The sequence below is a fragment of the Chrysochloris asiatica genome, unplaced genomic scaffold (assembly GCF_000296735.1).
Source record: "Chrysochloris asiatica unplaced genomic scaffold, ChrAsi1.0 scaffold00034, whole genome shotgun sequence".
NCBI lineage: Eukaryota > Metazoa > Chordata > Mammalia > Afrosoricida > Chrysochloridae > Chrysochloris > Chrysochloris asiatica.
Window position 1 is genome coordinate 13,139,578 of NW_006408552.1, and position 19,970 is coordinate 13,159,547.

Genomic DNA, 19,970 nt, shown 5'->3' on the forward strand with positions numbered 1-19,970 from the left:
TTCCTCTTTCTCCATAGTCCACTATCATCTGAGTTCTTCCTCATATACAACCTTCCAATTCCCCAAAATACTTTTTTGTGTGTGTGCCAATCACCAAGTTTACTCCTCCAGGTTTCCAGTGCTGCACCCTCTCTCCCATATCATATGGACCAGCCCCATTTGAGTCCTGGGGATAAGTTGAGAGAGAGGCTGTTGCTCACCCTATTGAGTACAGACATACTGTACGCTGCTACTTAACCACAGAAGACATGTGCTATGCAAGCCAAGTGGTGTGGAGGAAGAAGATTCCTTTGTCTTGGAACATTCTCTCCAGTCATAGTCCCAGGAGGTACCCTCCGCGCTGCAGTTTCCCATGGTGCTCATATTTTCCAGAACAACACAAGAGCTACCATATTTGTCTGCAAGGAACACGCGTGCACACACCAGTGGAGATGATTATGCTTAAAAAAGAAATTTCTGGCAGAGCACACTCATGTCTGATGGCATTTCTGGAAGTGAATTTCGGTCTCTCATTTGGTGATGTCTGTAAACTAAAGTCATGATGGAGAAGTCATAGATTGAATTTGGTGATCGTTAAGTGCCATTGAATCATTTCCAAGGATTGGCTGGTGGGTTTGAACCACCAGCCTTTCCATTAGCAATCCAATGCATATCCTACAATAATGTCATGATAACCAGAAAGTAAATGGAAGCGAGGACAGTTCTTGGCCAGGCCTGAGATGGCATGGGTTCCTTGCATTGGGCCTGTACCTCAAGACAGGCAGGGGGCTACAAGGGGCTGCTGCAGCTGAACCTCGACTGGTCCCAGCGTCACCTGATGGTACAGGCCAGGTCATACACTGCCCCAGCCCACCAGCCAGACCATCTCATCTGAGCGAGGAACCCAAGGTCCTTCTGCACCCACAACTCTCCCGGCCACCCGCAGGTTCCATGTAGGCAGGTAATTGAAACTGCCTGAGCATAGCAGCCAGTCTGCCTAACAGCTGTCCCCACCCACTGAGTGGCCTCTCAGGCCTGGGGTGCCCAGGTCTGTGTACCTGTTGCACTGGGGACAGACATCCTGGGGAGGGTTTTTGCTGGGGCAGCAAAAAGGATTTCTCCCAGCACTGGAGAAATTGGTTTGCAGAGCCGGGAAGCAATCCTGCTGCGGAGAAACTTCTCTGGAAACACCAAAGGAGGCTGGGGAGCGTCTGCCACTGGGAACAAAACCTCTACATTGGTCAGCACCAAAACAAAGACTTACCATGACTTGCGCTGCTCAGGAAAAAATAGTGAAATTGAAGTCATCAGCATGTGAAAAAATACCGGTATAGCTGTTGTTGTTAAGTGCTGTTGAGTCAGTTCCGACTCATAGGAACCGTGTATAGGTTTTCTGAAGAGTGGCTGGGGGGTTTGAACTGGCAACCTTGTTAGCAGTCCAGTGCTTATCCTACAGAGCCACATTAGGACTCCATAACATACTTTTTTTTTTTTTTTTTTTTTTTTTTTATTTTGGTTTGAGTGAAAGTTTACAGGGCACATCATCAGCTTCACATTCAACCATTCATATAGCTTGTTTCATTACATTGATTATTATCCCCTCCATATATCATCAGTTAACAGTGTTTCTCTCTATCCTCTTTAACTTTTTTGGGGGGGGAGGGGGGAACTTGCCTTTTTGGAATTTACAGTCTCGGCTTTTAGGGAAGGTTTTTACATTTGTCTGTGGATATCCAGGGCTCATGTATGAGATTACTAACAAGCATTACTGAATAATCAGATGAGGGACAGTTTGCTATGTCTACTAGGTGGCTAAAGTCTGATCCTCAGAGCCTATGGTTTGGACGGTCAACAACGCTTGGGCCCACAGGGGCTTGGCCTCCTGACCGGGTCTGCACGGTCTGCATCAGATTCCCCCTTATTTATTGTTTGTTTTCCATAACATACTTTTGAAAATAATACACAGGGTTTGTACAGCATGCAAAGACATAGAACACGCACATGGGTGTAAAAATACTGTAAAGTGAGAAAAAGAAAATAACCTTTAACCTCTGTGCTTTATAGATTATCAGTGTGCTTTGGAAGTTATGTAAAAATAAATCATTTGATCCAATAATTAGTTACTGTAACGACTGAGGTAATTGTTAGAAAACTTGAAAGTTAAACCAGATGCACAGGCCTCAAGGAGCGTTGGTAGCACAGTGGGTGAACTTTCAGCAGCTAACCAAAAGGTCAGAATTTCTTCCTGACAGATGACAGCCTAGGCACCCCTAGGGTGGGGCACTTCTGCTCTGTCTTGTAGGGTTGCTAGGGGTCGGGATCGACTAGACCACAATTGGGTTTATAAGGATTCACCTTTATGAGTGAGTGTAGAGGGAGCAGTGGGACTTGGAAGACAAGTGTGGCATCTTTTGTCTAATGCTGTTGTAGAGTGAGTGTGCGATCTGCTGTGTGTCTCAAACACTCCCGTGTGGACACATTGTCCTGTGGCTTCAACAGTCCGAGGGGCAGGGTTGTGCTGTGTCCACTCCATTGCTTTCCTAGCATTCATAATTTTACAGAATTCTGTGATGGCTTTATCCTCCCACAACGTATCTGGGTTTTTTTCTGCAGGGCGTGTTCTCATAGAGATTTCCAGCACGCACAAGAAACTCAACGACAGCCTCGATGAAAATGTATGTGAACGTTTTTCATATTTACAAAATAGCTTTTATTTTCAATTTTGCGTAAAGATTTCAATTCAGTATGAACTTTTTGATTTCCCTTTCTTAACAGTTCAAAAAATTCCATAAGGAGATCATACACGAGCTAGAGAAAAAGACGGAACTCGACGTGAAATACATGAATGTAAGTCCAGGGTTTTTCTCCCTGTCCGCACCCTCAGCCCTGTGGTCATCCGATGGCAACACGTGTTGGCAGAGCTGGGTGCTGAGCAAGAAAGGTGATGCAAAAGACTGACAGGCTTCTCCTGTGTGTGCCAAGTGGGCTGGTTTCTGCTAACGTGAGGTCTTTGTGATAAAAACACGGCAGGCAGTCTGGCTGCTGACATCACACCACTTTTGGAAAGGAAGCTTTCGAAGGATGACCCATAGGTGATCTGACTGTGTCCACATGCCTGTTGGTTTTACAAGTCAGCACACGAGGACGGCAGGCGTGAGGGAGACCATAGCCACCCTCTGGAGCGCGGGGTCTGACCGTGGGAGACCACCCACCCCTGCTTGGTGTCTCTTGCTGTCACCCTCATAGTGCCCATTCTTGCATGTTCTCTGGCCCTGCAGTTACTTTCTATTATCCCCTTCCTCCTCCCCACAATGGTGAGCCCCACGAGGCCTGTGCTGCCCTGGCACATTTGCTCTGGGCATGGCGGCGGGGCCAGGTGCACTCGCTGCGGTGTGGTGGATGCCACCCACTTTCCATGCATCATCTGATTTCTATTCCTCCACAAACTCCCGGAGACAGGCACTTTATTCCCCGCACGGTTACAGATGAGAGGGGAACATGGATTTCAGAGAAAGTAAGTAGTTTGCTAGCATAGTGAGTTACACATTGAGCTGCTCACCACAACGTCAGCAGTTCAAGCCCAACAGTCATCCACAAGAGAATGATGAGGCTTTCTGCTCCCATAAAGATTTACAGCCTCAGAAACCCTATATAGAGTCTCTGTGAGTCAGAACCGACTCTGTGGCACACTATCACCATCACCAGGCAGTTGGCTGGGATGACCCAGACAATAACTAGAATGCTAGAATTCGAATCCAGGCCTGTCAGCTGAGAACCCTGTGTTCCTAACACCTGTCACCAGACCAAACCCACTGCCATCTGTTCTGACTCATAACAACCCTCACCACACAGCCCACTTGGTTCTGACTCATAGCGACCCTGTATAGGGTTTCCGTCAACTGTTGTGCTCGTTCATTGTGTTTCCTAACATCGGAAATCACAAGCACACTGAGGAACGTGATTTCGTATTACTTACTTATTCACCAGGAGCCCTGCTGCGGTGCTGTGGGATAATGCGCTGCACTGCAGTCGTTTGAATCTCAAGGTCAGAGATTCAAGCTCACCAGCTGCTCCCTGGAAACCCTGTACAGGGTCACTATGGGTCAGAATCAACTTAATGGCATCTAACAACGTCATGTATTCACCCAAGAACTCACCAATCACCCAGGTGTCCAAATACCTTGGGGGAAAGATGGAACATTTCGTAAAAGAAAAAGAAGACATTGTGTTTGTCTCAGAGAGCTTCCAGTTCTGTCCAGGCCCCTCATGTAAATGGGGGTGTGAGTACAAGCAAGGCTGTGCGCGTGGGTGCTGAAGGCTGCGGTGGGGTGCCCCAACCAGCCTCGTATGTGGTGGTGGTTTTTGTTGCTAAATGCCATCCAGTCAGTTCTGACTCTGGGTGACCCTATGTAGGGATTCCAAGGAGCGACTGGTGAGTTTGAACCACCAACTTTGCAGTTACTGTTGTTGTTGTTGTTAAGTACCATCGAGTCGGTTCTGACTCATAGCAACCCTGTATAGGGTTTTTAAGGAGAGGCTGGTGATTTTTGAACTTCCCACCTTGTGGTTCAAACTAATTGTTCAGTCAAGTGCTTATCCTACAGCACCACACCAGGACTCTTGCATGTTATTAATGATGTTAAGTGCTGTGGAGTTTTTTTCTGACTCATAGCAATTATATACAAGGTTTCCGAGGAGCATTTGGTAGGTCTGAACCAGCTTAGTAATCCAGTGCTTATCCTACAGTGTCATACCAGGACTGTGGTGGTGGTGTGTCGCCGAGTTGGTTCCAACTCACAGGGACGCTGTATAGGGTTTCTGAGCCTATAAATCTACGGGAGCAGAAAGCCTCATCTTTCTCCTGCAGAACAGCTGGTAGTTTCGAACTGCTAACCTTGAGGTTAGCAGTTCAACTCGTAACTACTATGCTACCAGAGCTCCTTAGGAATGTGGAGGCATCAGCAAAAGTTCCCACAAGACAGGCGGTCTGGTGCTACAGTTCCTTTAGTTCCAACTCTTATTTTCAGGCAACTCTCAAACGATACCAAATAGAACACAGAAGCAAGCTAGACTCCTTGGAGAAGTCACAGGCAGAGCTGAAGAAGATCAGAAGGAAAAGTCAAGGCGGACGAAACGCACTCAAGTACGAACACAAGGAAACAGAGGTGAGTTTGCTGCAACATTTCATTTTGTCATTGACCATTTGTACAGCTAGAGGATTGGCTGACTTACCTCGGGTAGTCTGAACTGTTGAGGCGAAATATGAGCTTATTTGATTTAATAAGGGTAAAAGCTGCAGAGCTTTCAGGACTTAAGAAGAATTATTGAGTCGGAAGGGGCAGAGACTGTCCATTTTACAGATGGGGACGCCGAGACCTAGAGGTTGAGTCCTCTGGTCGGCATCCAGGACGGGGATTGGAACCTGGAACTCTTGGGTTCCAAAGTCTACGTCTTTCCCAGAGAACGCAACCTGATCCCTGCTTTACAATGTAATACTTTTGTGCAAATGATCCCCTGGAAGCCTAAGGCCCTGGCAACCTCCCTCCCCAGATGAGTCAGGATCTTTAGTGAGAATGATTTTATCTAGTCTGCTGCCTGTGTGCAGCACCATCAAGTTAAACCCAGGGGGAGAACGGCGGGAGAGACGCACTCATTCCTCGAGTCACACCTGTGTTGTCGCTGTCGTTTGTTTTCCTAGTACGTGGAAACCGTAATCTCGCGCCAGAGTGAAATCCAGAAATTTATTGCAGATGGTTGTAAAGAAGCTCTGCTGGAGGAGAAGAGGCGTTTCTGCTTTCTGGTGGACAAGCATTGCAGTTTTGCAAACCACATCCATCACTACCACCAGCAGGTGTGAGCCCAGGCATGAATAACCATACTGTAACTGCCGCTTGTGCCCCCAAAGAAAGGGACAGGCCTGCTTTGCCAATGAGATGGTTCCAGAGGGAGCAGCCTTGTCCACCTCTAATATGTGAACTCTTAGGAATGTCAATTAAAGGGTCACGTGTCTGTTTATCCTACTTCATGAATTCAGTAATATAAGAGGCTTCCAAAAGTTCCTGGAGAAAGGAAATGAAAAGATCATGGAGTTCCCGGGCACTTTTTGCAGCCCCCTTGTAGCATAATGCTTCATTGTTGGTCCTTTTTCTCACAAGGAATTGGCTCTGCTCAGACTCTATGGCCTCTCTCATCCACTTCCTTTGGAAACGTGTGAGAAGCCCAGTTTCTGGGTGTGTAGGATACTGTCCTGGCTGCGTTGTCTCAGGCTGCAGACCCTGTCACGTGCCATGAAGCGCTTCGCTGTCTTCCCTTTTCTGGAGAAGCAGGTTGAGCATGGTGCACAGTGTTGGGCTGTCATAGTGCATCAGGGCCACAGTGACACCAGCCTCCTGCAGCCCACCTGCAAGCACACGCAGACTAGTAGTGACAGTGTGCTTACCACACATACAGCTTCAGGAGACGTCCCCTGCTGCCCGGGAGGAGGGGGTTCACTGAAGGGCTTTGGGGAGACCTTTGGGAGTCCAATCACAAGAAGCGGAGCCAGGCTTGGTGGGGGAATCCCTGCCTCTGTTTCTGAAGCTGTGGCCCTGCTTCCTTCGCAAAACTTGCAGCCTGTTTCCCCCAGAACCTCCATGAAGCATGGTGGGGGTTAGTATAGACGATCCCACCCTCCCCTTTCGTTAGTTCCATAACTTTTCATTGTGATTTCAATGAACATTTACAGAGCACATTGATCTCCCATTCAACAGTTCATACACATCTTGATTTGTGATATTGATTATACTCCCACAGTATAACAGTGTGGTGCCCACTTCCTCCCTATGTTTCCCATTTCCATTTCTCCTTCATTCACCCTTCTCCCTTCCTGCCTTCGGAGCTTTGATCTCGGAGGGCTGAGTGTTCTCAGGTGGCTCCTGTCTGCCTTGTAGGCCTGTCTGTCCTTGGGGCTCCCCTTCTATTGTTTGAACTTGTCTGTCATCATTTGTTGGCCTTGTGTCAATCTTCTCTCTGGATTGAAACTCAGAGAAAGTGCATTTCTTTGGAGTGGGAGCTGTCCACGTCACTCAGTGCTCCGCCCCAGTCGCTCATGAATGTGAAGCCACTCACTGAGCCTAACACAGAGCTTACTACTGAAGCCAAGACCATGTCATCAGTGATGTTGTTTGATGTCTTCCAACAGTGCCTGCTTGTTTTTACCTTTGTCTCTCTGGGGTTTGTAGTCTGCAGAGTTGCTGAACTCCAAGCTGCCCTGGTGGCAGGAGACTTGTGGCGATGCCACCAAAGTGCCAGAGAAGATCATGACCATGATAGAAGAAATCAAGACCCCAGTGTCCACCCCAGTGTCCGGGACGCCTCAGCCCTCGCCGATGATCGAGCGAAGTAGCATGGTAGGGACTGGATTTGGGTTGTCTGTTTGCTAGTAGGATTTGGGCCAGATCTGTGCAGGGGAGCAGGGACTTGTGAGTGGAGGTCCCAGGCCCCCTTTATTCTGTGGAAGGGAGGAATCATCGAATCGATGCAAACCCCATGTGAGAGTGGACCCACCCCATAGGACTCCTTGGCAGTCGTCTTTACAGCAGCAGATCACCAAGGCTTTTCTCTCTAAGAGCTGCTGAGTGGATCCAAACCACCAACCTCTTGGTTAGCAGCCGATCACTTCACCATTGCGCCACTAGGACACCTTGTCATTTTTTTCCAGAGCCCACCCTTTCTTACCATAATCACATCATGTCCCAATTAGGAATTAGCTGTGCAAGTCTATAACTCTATGCTGAACATTATTAGGCGTTTTGAAAAATGTCCTGTTACTATTTTTAGTTGTGATGATTCCAGTGCTAAAAGTTGTTTCCAGCGAAGGGAAGTGTAGCTTTCTCAGGGAAGAGAGTAGCAAAACTGATACCATTCATCACAGGGTGAGACCCTTAAAGGAAAAACAGACAAGGTCACTTTCTAGATTAGAAACTCTGAAAAAGTATTCCTGCTAAAGGAATATGTGTATTTTAACTTGTAATAGGCTTTGCCAGATAATGTTCCCGTTCTAAAAATGGATGGTGTGGCACTGTGGGTTAATGCGCTGAACTGCAAAGTCAGTTTGAACTGCAAGGTTAGCGGTTCAAGCTCACCAGCTACCCCTCGGAAACCCTATACAGGTTTCTGACCCAATGGGTTGGAACTGCCTCAACGACACTTAACAACAACAATCTAGAAATAAAGGCACCAGTGTGTCATGGCAGACAGTGAACTCTTTTGGCCAATTGGCCGTTTAAAAACAACAATCAAACAGCAGAATGCAATCAGTAAAGGAATGGGTCTGTGGACTGTAAAATACCCACATTGTGATATAGGTTGTTGTCAACTGCTGTCAAGTCAGTTTCAACTCATAGTGACCATATGCAGGGTCCCAAAGAGCTGCTGGTGGGCTAGAGCCGCCGAACTTGTGGTTCAAACTGACCTTGCAGTTCAGTGCTTTATCTTACAGCTACCCACAGCTATTACAAAGGCGTTGATCCTTGATTATTCTTTAACACAAGACAAAAAGGAGAGAGGAGGTGATTGTGTTGTGCTCTTCAAATAATTCAAAACAGGCCATTGTCCAACTTGAGAGCTTTTGGAAAAAAGGTGGCGTTTAAAAGCATGTGATACAGACCAGAACAGGGAAGCTGTATAATTTGTTTGCTGTGCAGCATTAGGTATTAAATAGACTAATTTTTCACAGGCTGGGAAAGATAATTATGATACCCTTTCTAAATATTCGCCAAAGATGCTCCCAGCTGTTCCTGCCAAACCCTATAGTGGCCCTTTGATTGATATGTTTAATAACCCAGCAACGGTTACACAGAATTCAGAGCGGATGAATAATTCAGGTAAGCGATCTGGCTTGATTTTAAATTCTTAAGTAACAATGTTGGACGTGTTTTGAATAAATGTGTTATGAGGTAGAGTTTACCAAGCATACATGATAGAGCATGTTCAAAGGTCAGCCATACCTTTCCAGTTTCCTCCTCATCTGGGTGGCCTTTGTGGTTCCATGTGAGAGATTTGGTTTCAGGAAAAGTTCAGGACCACATGGTGTTGGAACACTTCACCTCTAAAGAAAGCAGCCCTGAATAGGCTCCAGCCACAGTGGGTCAGCCTGGAAAAGCACCTCATGCTCAGGGATGGAACCTCGCCGGGGGGCTTTCAAAGGCCTCTAACTAAGTGCATGCGAGTTTCAGTGGACCGGGCACAGGCCAGATGGGAGCGGGTTGTGGTCTGGATTTGGTCACTTTGAAAAGTTCATCCATGCTGGGCTCATTTATTTATTGTCAAGAGTCTTCTGAGGACCCCACTCTGCAGCGGTCTGTGTCTGTGGCCACCGGCCTGAGCCTGATGAAGAAGCCGAAGGTGAAAACCATTTTCGCACACCATGCTGGCGGCAACAAGACCCTGCTCAGCTTTGCCGAGGGCGATGTCATCACGCTGCTCATCCCCGAGGGGAAGGATGGTTGGCTGTACGGGGAGCTTGACACCACCAAGGTGTAAGTCCCCTGACACATCTGGGGGGTTCCATGTCTACCCCATAGCTGGAGTTGTTGTTAAGTACCATTGAGTCAGTTTCAACCCACAGTGAACCCTCTCTGAGGGTTTCTGAGGAGTGACTGGTGAACTTGAACCACCAACTTTGTGATTCAAATCACCTTTGCAGTCCAGCGCACTGACCCACAGAGCTATACCAGGACTCTGTAGTCAGAGTTAGGGGAACCGTTTGTTTGTTGTTAAGTGCTGTTGAGTCAGTTCCAACTCACGGCAACTCTGTACAGGGCTTCCAAGGAGCAGCTTGGTGGATTTGAACCGCCGACCTTGTGGCTAGCAGTTCAGTGCTTTTCCTGTGGCACCACACCTTAACTGGAATATTCTGTCTCAGACTATTTCCTCTATGTGTAGCAAGTTAGTCATTGGGCTACTAAATGAAAATCCGATGGTTCGAGCCCACCAGCCACTCCATGTGAGAAAGATGTGGCAGCCTGTTTCTGGAAAGATTAAAGTCCCAGAAACCACATGGGGCACTCCTGCTCTGTCCTGTGGAGTGTGTGTCAGAATAGACTTGATGGAGCAGGGATGTGTACAGACAGGCAGACACTACGTGGTTCACAAACCGAAGCTCTGAGGCAACAAGTGTCAGACAAGTCTGTGTGCTGTGTTTCCAACAGCGTGTGTTAACTTCTTGTCTGCGTCACCTCTTGCATGTTCTCACAGTATTCCATCATGCTAGGTACGGCACATGTAAAAGTCAACCGGGTGACATCAATGTAACTTTTCTATGCACAGAGAGACCCATGAATGCGAGTCTGGGACCCCACAGTACCTCCGAGGTCGGCTTGTGCTTGGTGCTTGAGCAGATCAGACGATTTGTGATGTCCGCTCTGAGTGTATATGTTTGCCTATTCATTTGTTTGTTAAAAGTGTGTGACTTGATTTCTCAGGAATAATCTGCCTTATCAGATGCTTAGTTATGATGTGACATTAACAAATAAACACCGCCCTTGTCATCTCAGCCCCAGGCTGACTCACAAGCCTTCCTGCAAACGAGCTTATCAGTAAAGTACATATTTCCACCAGCCTTAGTCCACCCAGTCCCCACAGGGGCCTCCTGATGTGCCTTGTGACGGAGCCCCCCTCACGTGTCTGCTGTCGGGCTGCCCCATGACCCATACCACAAAAAGGCCCTTTTCTCTCATTCTTGCAGGAGAGGTTGGTTCCCTTCATCATATACAAAGATGCTGGAAGAAAACGCAAAGGAAGCAGCGGCCATGCCCCTGCCAAGGTAGAACCGAGTGCGGCTGACTTGCCCTGGGCATGTCAGAACTGTGCTAGGTCCACAGCCGCAGAGCTGTGTGGGATAGTATGGAGAGAGCCAGCCCCTCTCTCTCAGCTCTGGGAACCCACCCTCCTCCCTGGGGCCCACCACCTCTGCTTATAAAACTCCATGCACTGGCTTTCCGTCTGTGTGTACAGCTTTTTCTGGAATGTCTCCCGCCTGGGTGTCCTACCTTGGGCTCTGTTCTCCTGCACCAGCTGCCCTAGTGCACCAGCCTCCCGTGAGGGCTCTTGTGATCCTGTGTCCCTCCCTCCCCCAGCGCGTTCCCTTACTGCCTGGGCTGCCATCTACTCCCGCTGGCACTTGGTGTGCACCTTTCAGTCCTGGTTAGTCATAACGCGCCACCCTTACAGACGGCTCTCACAGCCGCCCACTGACGTGGGTTCTACTTTAGAAGTAAGGAAACGCAGGCAGCAGTGTAGGCCAGCCCCTGATTCTTTCTCCCGACACCCTCAGTGTCCATGCCATGGTCCCTCAGCTGGAAGGACGTGGTGCCCAGACAGAAACTAACTGGTGAGCGGTTAAAATGCCACCCCTTTCTCAACCTGAGGTCTTAGGTTTTCATGTTTGTTCTTTTATTGATCGCCTTCAATGACATAGCTCAAGTGTCGGCTCCCAATCCAGTTTGCTTTCCTCTGCTGTTCTTTTATCATGACTTTAAGACATATCTTTGCAGTGAGATTCAGAAACCAGTGAAAGCACTGCAGGGTTAGAGGTGGTGTGTGTGTAAGTGTAAACCCCTCTCTCACACACCTTCGATGGTTCACCTTGTGTCATTCTTGGCCAGGGGCTTCCTGGGACCGTGGGATTTGGAAGATTGAACCTTGTCTCACTCTCATTCTGTGCTTGTTCTCTTGTCAGCCCTGCGCCCGTGAGGAGTGTCAGCACTGTGGATCTATCCGAGAAAAGCAGTGTTGTCATCCCCCCACCAGATTACCTGGAGTGTGTGTCCACAGCGGCAGCCACAGACAGGAGAGCAGAGACCTCCAAAAACACATCTACCTTCAAAGCCCCAGTGTCCAAGCCAGAAGCCCCATCTCCTGTGAGTACAGCTGGGGTCACCCGCAGTTACCACGCCCACCTTGGCAGCTGTGTTCTGTCACCGAGTGAAGGTGGTAGCCCTGCAGGGGACGTCTGCTCACTTGTCACCCTCGAGTCTCCACAGTCACAGCGACTCTGCCTCCTCTCCTCCTGTCAGCCCCTCCTTCATCCTCACTCTGTCTCATAAGGCATTAGTCACACACAGAAACCCCACAGTGTGCCAGGTCTTGGCTTTGGGGGTATGGCATCGTTGAATCACCTCTTCTGTAGTCCCTTCCCGTTTGCATTGTTTTCTGAAGGAACGCAGGTTAGATGTGGGAACTCAACCTTCAGCTGGGTGGGAAAGCACTGACCTCTCCACAGCCGCTGCGTGAGTGCCACATGCATGCCATCTCTCGTCCTTGAACGGCCCTGTGAGGACAGGAGGGGGGACTTGGCCCAGGGAGGTGTGGTGCCTCCCACAACTGCATATGAGAGCTGCTGAGTGCCAGGCACTGACCAGAGCGCTGGAAAAGCAAAGAGTAACAGGCTCTGGGGTCCTCTGGAGTAACGGCACATTCTAGAGGGAGGACATGGACCCAAAGGCCGATGGGAAGAGAACCAGAAAAGGGGGTGTGGGGGAGGCCAGCGTGACTTGGATGGGAGCTGGGTACAGACTGAAGGTAGCATGCAAGACGCCTGCCAGGGCGGCACCAGGAGAGCGAACAAAGGAAGCGGTCGTGGCTGAGGGAGAGGCAGGAGCAATGCAATGTCCACAGCGGCCTCCAGACTCAGCAGTGGGCCAGGCCCTCCCATTCTCTTGATGTGAGGCGAGGTCTTCAGCCAAGATGGCTGAGGTGCCCTGAGGACGGAGGGCTGCTGCCAACAGCACCCCCTGCAGGGGAGTCTGGGGGCAGTGAGTTTAGAGCGCCTATGAGGGGCTGACTTAGGGACACAGAGGGCCTGACACAGTGACAGTGTTCTGGAACCCTGAGGTGGGTGCACGCCTGGCCAGACTAGGGTGATGGTTTCTTCTCTTTATGTCTTCACTTGTTTCCAGTATATACGATATGATAGAGAATATGGTGGAGAAGGGACCAGGGGCAGGGACAACCTGTCATCGGTGCCAAAGTCAGATCCCAGGCTGATGGCTGTGACGGGATGAGCAGGCCAGAAGGGAACCGCTGGAAAGCAGCATTCCCAGAGTTAAGAAGCAGAGCAGACGTGAGGGACCACAATTTAAAGTGAAACGCATCCTTGTGGCTGGCTTCTCTCTAGCGCCACTCAGCGGCCTGGGTTTGCAGGAGCGGTAGTGAACCAGGGTACAGGCTCTGGAGGGACAGGGGACGGTGTAGATGGTGTCTGCAGGCAGCTTGTGGTGTCCTGGGAATCTGGCTGGGAGGATGAGCAGCAGGGGGAACTCAGCAGTCGCTGAGATGGAGAGAGATCGCTGGAGCGGAGTGAGTTGGGATGGCAGCTGGAGGATGTGCTCACAGATACAGAAAGGTTATGCCAGGCTGGACCCAGAGCCCACCAGGCAGCCGTACCACCTCCTCACAGGAAGTCACCAGGAGGCTATGGGTGTGCCCCTGGACGGTACAGTTCAGCCCCGGCCACATTTGTTGTCACAGGTTTCCCTGTATTATTCAGTCACTGTGGGGTGCTCCCTGGAGTGCGTACATCCACCACCTCCCTGCATCAGGCCAGAGTGTGGCTCGGCAGCTCCACTCTACCAGGCATCTGGGCGCGATTCTGAACACTGCACTTTAGTGGGAGTTTGAGGGACTTGGGTCATCATCCTGCCTCATTTGGGTCAGAGAAATGAGAGTGTTTGAAATGTCATTCGAAGATACTTTACCCTGTGTCTCTTCTCAGATACACAATAGTGTTGTCTGCATGTTGATTGTTCCCAGTGACTCCTAATACCTAACTCCAGAAGTCTTTTAGAAGAGTGACGCATGCAGGTCAGGACACCCCCCACTTATATGTAAACGGGTGTCTGTCCTGTGAGCTGTCCTCAGCTGGCCTTTGCAGTCTGTGTCCAGCGTGTCCATTGCCAAGTGTCCCATACCTCTGTTGTTGGCCTGTGCACTGAGGCAGTGGTAGTATGCTGGTCTGCTTTGCTTTATGAGAACTTCCCCAGTCAGGGTGGCTGTGCCTGTCTGGTGGAACCGTCTGCCATGACGGGAGTGTTCCAGATTCACAACTGCCCATGGGGAGTGGCGAGCACCATGTCTTTATGAAGGTTGGATAATGCCTTTTAAGGGAAAAGATGCTTGCCTGAAACTCAGTTAGTGCTGGAATGATGAGAGAAAACACTGGCGTCTCAGCCAAGACAGCTGCCAGATTTAGAAACAGAGCATGTCTCCACCGTATTTACATTAGTCTCCTCACCACGTGGTAGACAGAGGAAGCTCTGGTGCCATGGGTCTTCAGTACTTTGCTGCATTTGATCCATTGAAAAAGTCATGTTTTCAAACATCACTGTTATTCCACGTTTGGTCGTTTAAACTTTAGGTGGCCAGATCTGTCAGAGGTGAAGACTGAATTGGGAGGTGCTCAGACTGAGTAATAAACCCAGAATTGCAGGCAGCACCCCACCTTCCTCCTCTCCCCACTCTTCCTTGAGTGGGACTTCAGGTCATAAGTTTCTCCCAGGCTCTGGAGGCGAACTTTGACCACTTGGGCCCACCTGGTAGGTCCTGTCGCCTTGGCGACTGCCATTTGCCGGCTGTGCTAACCAGACACTGAGGTGCGTCTCCTGTTAAAATGCACCTGGCAGTGGGCACAGCTACATACCTTCAAACAGCAGAGTCCAATTCAGTCAGAAATTGAAATATCTCAATTTCTTATTACACCCTTTAAAAAAAAAACTTTTAAATTACCCTTCTTCTGTTTTATAAAAATAACTGAGAGGCTTTGAGGGTGAGAGGGAAGAGATTTTAGAAAACCTTGAATCGTATAGGCGCTGAAGACTAATGCACAGTGTTTAAATGCAAGGTCGGTGGTTCAAACCCACGAGCCGCTCCTCGGAAAACCTCTGACGTGTCACTGTGAGTCAGCACCAACTGGACAGCACTTAACAAGTATAGTGTTAAGAAATGTTATATTTTCTGAAACCACATTCACCACAAGCCAGTGAGGCCACAGTGAGGCTCTGCCCTCGGACACCTGAGTACAGACATCCCTCATTTCATCTCATTTCACATAAAGGATGTTTTGTTGTTGCTTTAACAAACTGAAGGTTTAGGGCCACCTTGCATGGAGTCTCTGGGCTCCATTTTTCCAACTGTGTGTGCTCATGCTGGGTCTGTCACTTGGTGGTTCTCCCATTGTGTCCAGCTTTCTCAGCATGCGATGGCACACTTCATAGTGCGACAGCCTGTTGTCAGCATCACGCTTAACCTGCTCTGGGAAACCCAGAAATGCGTGTGGCTCACTCAGTTGCAGTCTTTTACTATGGAGGTCTGGAACTGAGCCCAAGACATCTGTGAAGTCAGCCTGCATCTGCTTGGCCTCTTCATGTCCCAGGCAGTGAAATGGACAGAAGAGGATGGCCTAGAAGAATGGCTGCTGCTTTCTCGGGTCCCTCTCCGCTCATGAGACAAACAGCATTGTCCTCCAGGTGTGGTTTGTTGAGGGATTGATGTGATGGCCTGGGTGAGGAAAGCCTCCTGGTTCTGGGCACTGTTGGCTGTGACTCTAGGGGCATCTTCCCCAGTCTCACCATGTAGGGTCTGTGAAGCATTCAGGTGGGTCTAATCTCAGAATGAAGATGCAGAATACAGAAGCGCATTCCATTTCTATCACGAAGGTCATTTACATTCTTTGAAGAAACACGTCAAGATCCCAGGCAAATGCCACAGAGAAAAAGAGGAGCTGTCTTCCTAATAGACAAGCTGCTGCCCCTCTAGTCGGGCTGTAAGAACACAGCTATGCCAAGCAGGCACCCAAAGAGCCAACCTGTTCTCAGAAGGCCTCTTGAAAAGACAGCAGGAGGCATAGGATTTCCTGATGGGAGTCTGGGAGCGGGGAGTGAAACCAGAGAATATTTGGATTGATACTGCACAGAACTTTCTGGAACATTCTGAAAGGCACTGATGTTTCAGAACTGCTCTGCACTAGGCACATGTGGCACTGCAAAGTGGATAGTGCAGCTGAGGAACTGCTTTATTGTATTTCATTTTAATATATTTGAATAACCAGATGAAACCACGGTGTCACCATGACCAAGGCCTCTGCTGAGAGAGGAGGGGAGCTGGGCACACTGTCCTGGAGGTGTGTACCCCAAAGGCTCCCAGAGCCAACCAGATTGCATTTTTGATGCCTCTGAGTTACGGCGTTAGAGAAGAATACTGACTATACCATGCATGGCCTGCTAGAAAAACAAATCTGCATTAGAAAACGTACAGCCAGAATGCTCCTTCGAAGTCAGAGTGGTGAGTCTTTGGAACATGTCATCAGGAGCGACCACTCACTGGAGAAGGACATCGTACTTGGACTTACACAGTGGCTGCAACAATGAAATGGGCTCAAACAGAGCAATGCTTGTGAGGGTGACGCTGGACTGGGCAGTGTTTCATTCTGTTTAATGCGGGGCTGCTTTGAAGTGCTGGAACCAACTCTCTGCCACCTAATAACAAACCAGCCAGCTGATGATGGTGGAGGAAGGTGCAGTCGTATCTCAGGCCAGCCACTGGGACTCACGGGAGTTGGCAAAACACAATCTTATTTACAGAAACCAAACACACTGATTTTAGAGGGAGTCTTTACACAGACACTGGTGTTACATGAGTAGTTTTCTTAAAATCGCAGGCATACTTAGATGTACACCGACATCTCTACAGGAGCCATCCACAATTATTCAAATATATTAAAACGAATGTTTTCAACCCACTCACCGAGAGGGTACTCAGGGGGCCCCCTGAGGTGCTCCCTCCACCCTCTGAGGCGGCGCTGGGGATGGAGCTGGAGGGCAGCCGGTCCACTCACGTTCTTTACCTTAGTTATAGCTCAGCAGGAGTTGGCTCCCTCCTAACATGTCTCCAATCACATGGCCAGGCCTTTAGCACACAAAGGTCTCCGAGCCTGAGTTCATTGGAGGTGCCCTTCCTAACTTGGCACCGGTACTCTGCTCTCCACAACGTGTGTATATGTATGTGTGTGTGTATGTATGTATGTATGTATGTATGTATGTATGTATGTATGTATGTATGTATGTGAGCAAGGGCAGGACTGCAGTCAGCGCAGGCCGTTACCAGGAATCTTCTAGATCACCAGAGAGAAGGCATCCGGCCTGTGGACGTGGGAATGGATTGGAAGTGCCACTTTCCTGGAAGTGTCCCCCACTCAGATCCACACACGGGAGAGGGCTCAAGGGGCATGCATGCGTCTGTGAGGGAGGCTGCCCTTGCTCCTGACCCTCAGGTCTCAGGAGCCCCTTCCCCGGCTCAGTCTGGGCAGCTGTTTTACGCTGTGGTGATTCCTGCATGAGGAATCATGGCGCACCCTAAACGTGACTCCAGCCAGCTCTGGTCCTGGAGGGAAGGAGCTCTCCCTCAGGGGCCTGAGGCTGTGTCCTCACCTGGCTCTGAGGTCAACAGCACACACAACACACAGTGACCCAGAGCAGACACTGGAAGTCCTCAGGCCATCTGCCTCCTGCTTCTGATGAAGACTCGGAGGCCCAGGGACGGCTCCCGGAAGGACAGACCTGAGGTGACACTCTTCCTGCTCCCGCATTCTGTCTGGAGAGACCTGGCCCGGCCAGCTGCCCTCTCTTGTAACCTTGGAGTCCAGACAGCTGGCAGCTAGTGCCACACTGCCCTCTCCTGGGCGTCTCCAGAACTACCGCCCCAGGCGCTAGCTCAGGAAAAGCTTTTGAAGCGAAGTGCACAGCCACCTGCTATTCCCAGGCCTAGACCCATGAGCGTGTCCTTCGCTGTCCTGTATCCCAGAGTGCCCTGCCGCTATGGTAGGTGCACCTAGCCACCCAGCAGGGTTCTTTTCTATTATCTTGTGCTATCACCTGGGACTGGGCTCCCACAAAGCCAGCTCAGTTGTGACCTTTGTTCAACGAGGAGAGCCAGGCTCTACTTCCTGCAAATGGAGCCGGATGGGGCACATTAACAGGGCAGTGTTCTTCTGTCATGGGCTCTGCATTTCCATCTTCAGGGACAGGCTGGTCCTCACCCTCACAAAGTGGTCTCTTGTCACATGGCCTTCAGAATTTCCCGCCAAGGGTCTGCCTTCCGGTCATACTAAACCCAAACCCACTGCAATTCCAACTCTCTGAGAGCCTACAGGGCTAAGTCTTTCTCGGGGTGGGGGGTGCCAAGTGTCACATCTTTCCCTGCAGAGCAGCTGGTGGGTTCCAGATGCCAACCACTCATTAACAACCAGATAGTTAACCCACTGCCCTACTGGGGCTTTATGGCATGCTAAATAGGCCCCCAATTCTGAGTTTTCTATAACCTCACCTTTCTCTTCTCCACAGAATGCCAATGGGACTGCGAAGCCGCCTTTTCTAAGGTAGGTTTCGTCTCCATCACGTACCTGTGCGGCCCCTCTGGCAGGCAGCTGGCATCACTGCTAGCTCCCAGGACCCCGAAAAGGCCTGGAGGAAGTGCTAGGGCCCCGCATACCCACTAGCAGAGTGGAGGTGCAGCGAGTCTGCCCCATCCAAGCAGAGGGGGATCTCCCAGTCACAAGTCACGCGGGCGACTTCATCCGACCCTGGCCCAGCTTCTCTCCTTGTGACCACCTCTCTAACCCCCTTACCAGCAAAGTATGTTCAGACGACACTGGTCAGGGACTGGTGTCCAGCGGGGCAGGGGTCGATTTTACCATTGGGCAGAGCAGGGACAGCAGCTCTGTCTCTGAATAGTCCTCCTAATGGCATGTCCTCCCCACAGTGGAGAGAACCCCTTTGCTACCGTGAAACTGCGGCCGACAGTGACCAATGACCGGTCAGCTCCAATCATCCAGTGAGAGAGTGGCCGGAGCGCCGGGCTCCTCCGTTGAACTTGCCTCTCCGGACAATAGGTACACAGCGTCCAAGTAGCTGCAGAGACACTTAAAAGGGGCTTGATTTTCAGTGTATTCTGACTGAGCGGTGGACGCCTTTCCTCTGCTCCACCTACTTGGTTTTACACGTCTCTGTCTCAGAGACAAAAATGAGAAATAGCTTAGAGACCACCTTGACTCAATTATTTAAAATCTTTTCTGCCTATTCTGTTCAGTAAATTTGGTTCCAATCCTTACTGCATCATTTTTTTTATGTACTGATTTTTTTTTTTTTTTTTTAAGTTAACAGCCAGAATAAGGGCTAGTTTGTGCTTTCTTGACTGTCTTTCTGCCCCTGAATGCAGATGGGACCCCAGTGTCTATTAAGTGCGTGCGCCTACATAGCATTCGTATATTTATCTAAAAATATCATGGAAGTTTGCATCTTTGTATGCAAACCATAATCATAAGCAATATAACTTATAAAGTTATTATGTAATGTTTTAATTTAAGATTTTTAATTTTTTTGTTGTTTAATCAAAGAGAGCGTCCCCAGATGGAGATCGCAGACGCTCCTGGGATTTAGGCAGAGGGCTCTCGTCTTGCCACATTTAGCGCTTGAACAGTTTCTAAGAGCTTCAGTTTCCCAGCCGGGTTTACAATAAGAACAGGAGTTGACCCCCACCTGGACCATCATCAGGTCTGGGTGCGGCCATGTTCTCCAGCTGACATAGGTCAGCCCTCAGCCTGCCTGAGGTAACTCGGGACATGTCTCCTCTGGTGGCTGCCTGTGAGCTGGGTCCACTAGCATGAAGGACTTTGCTCCCCTCATTATGAAGAGTGGAGAACTGCATTCACATGCAGGCCGCTAGAGTAGACATGTCACCTGTCTGTTGCTCACCACAGCTCCTCAGGTTAGCTGAACCCGGTCAAGACACAACTGTGCACATGTGCGTCTTCCCCCTGGGGAGTCTCTTCTGGGAGGGCTGTGCCGAGTGAGTGCCCACTCTTAACCACCATGGAGCATGACAAGGTGTCGTTCTGGAAGGATGCTCGGCGATGGGGGGAGAGGGGTCTCAAAAGCTCTGCTTTTTAGGGCCGTCCAGCT

At 49.7% G+C, this 19,970-nt stretch overlaps 1 protein-coding gene across 1 annotated transcript in view; it reads left to right on the forward strand.

Annotated features, from left to right (window-relative positions):
* BAIAP2L1 (BAI1-associated protein 2-like 1) overlaps positions 1–18,847 on the forward strand; it is a 60,611-nt gene extending 41,764 nt beyond the window's left edge. Inside the window, exons 4-14 of the mRNA XM_006859857.1 lie at positions 2,593–2,654; positions 2,755–2,826; positions 5,007–5,144; positions 5,678–5,830; positions 7,200–7,367; positions 8,696–8,843; positions 9,290–9,497; positions 10,706–10,783; positions 11,699–11,879; positions 18,354–18,388; positions 18,772–18,847. Coding sequence (XP_006859919.1) covers positions 2,593–2,654; positions 2,755–2,826; positions 5,007–5,144; positions 5,678–5,830; positions 7,200–7,367; positions 8,696–8,843; positions 9,290–9,497; positions 10,706–10,783; positions 11,699–11,879; positions 18,354–18,388; positions 18,772–18,847 — 1,319 coding nt within the window. The remainder of the gene's footprint in view (positions 1–2,592; positions 2,655–2,754; positions 2,827–5,006; positions 5,145–5,677; positions 5,831–7,199; positions 7,368–8,695; positions 8,844–9,289; positions 9,498–10,705; positions 10,784–11,698; positions 11,880–18,353; positions 18,389–18,771) is intronic.
* Positions 18,848–19,970: the final 1,123 nt, after the last annotated feature.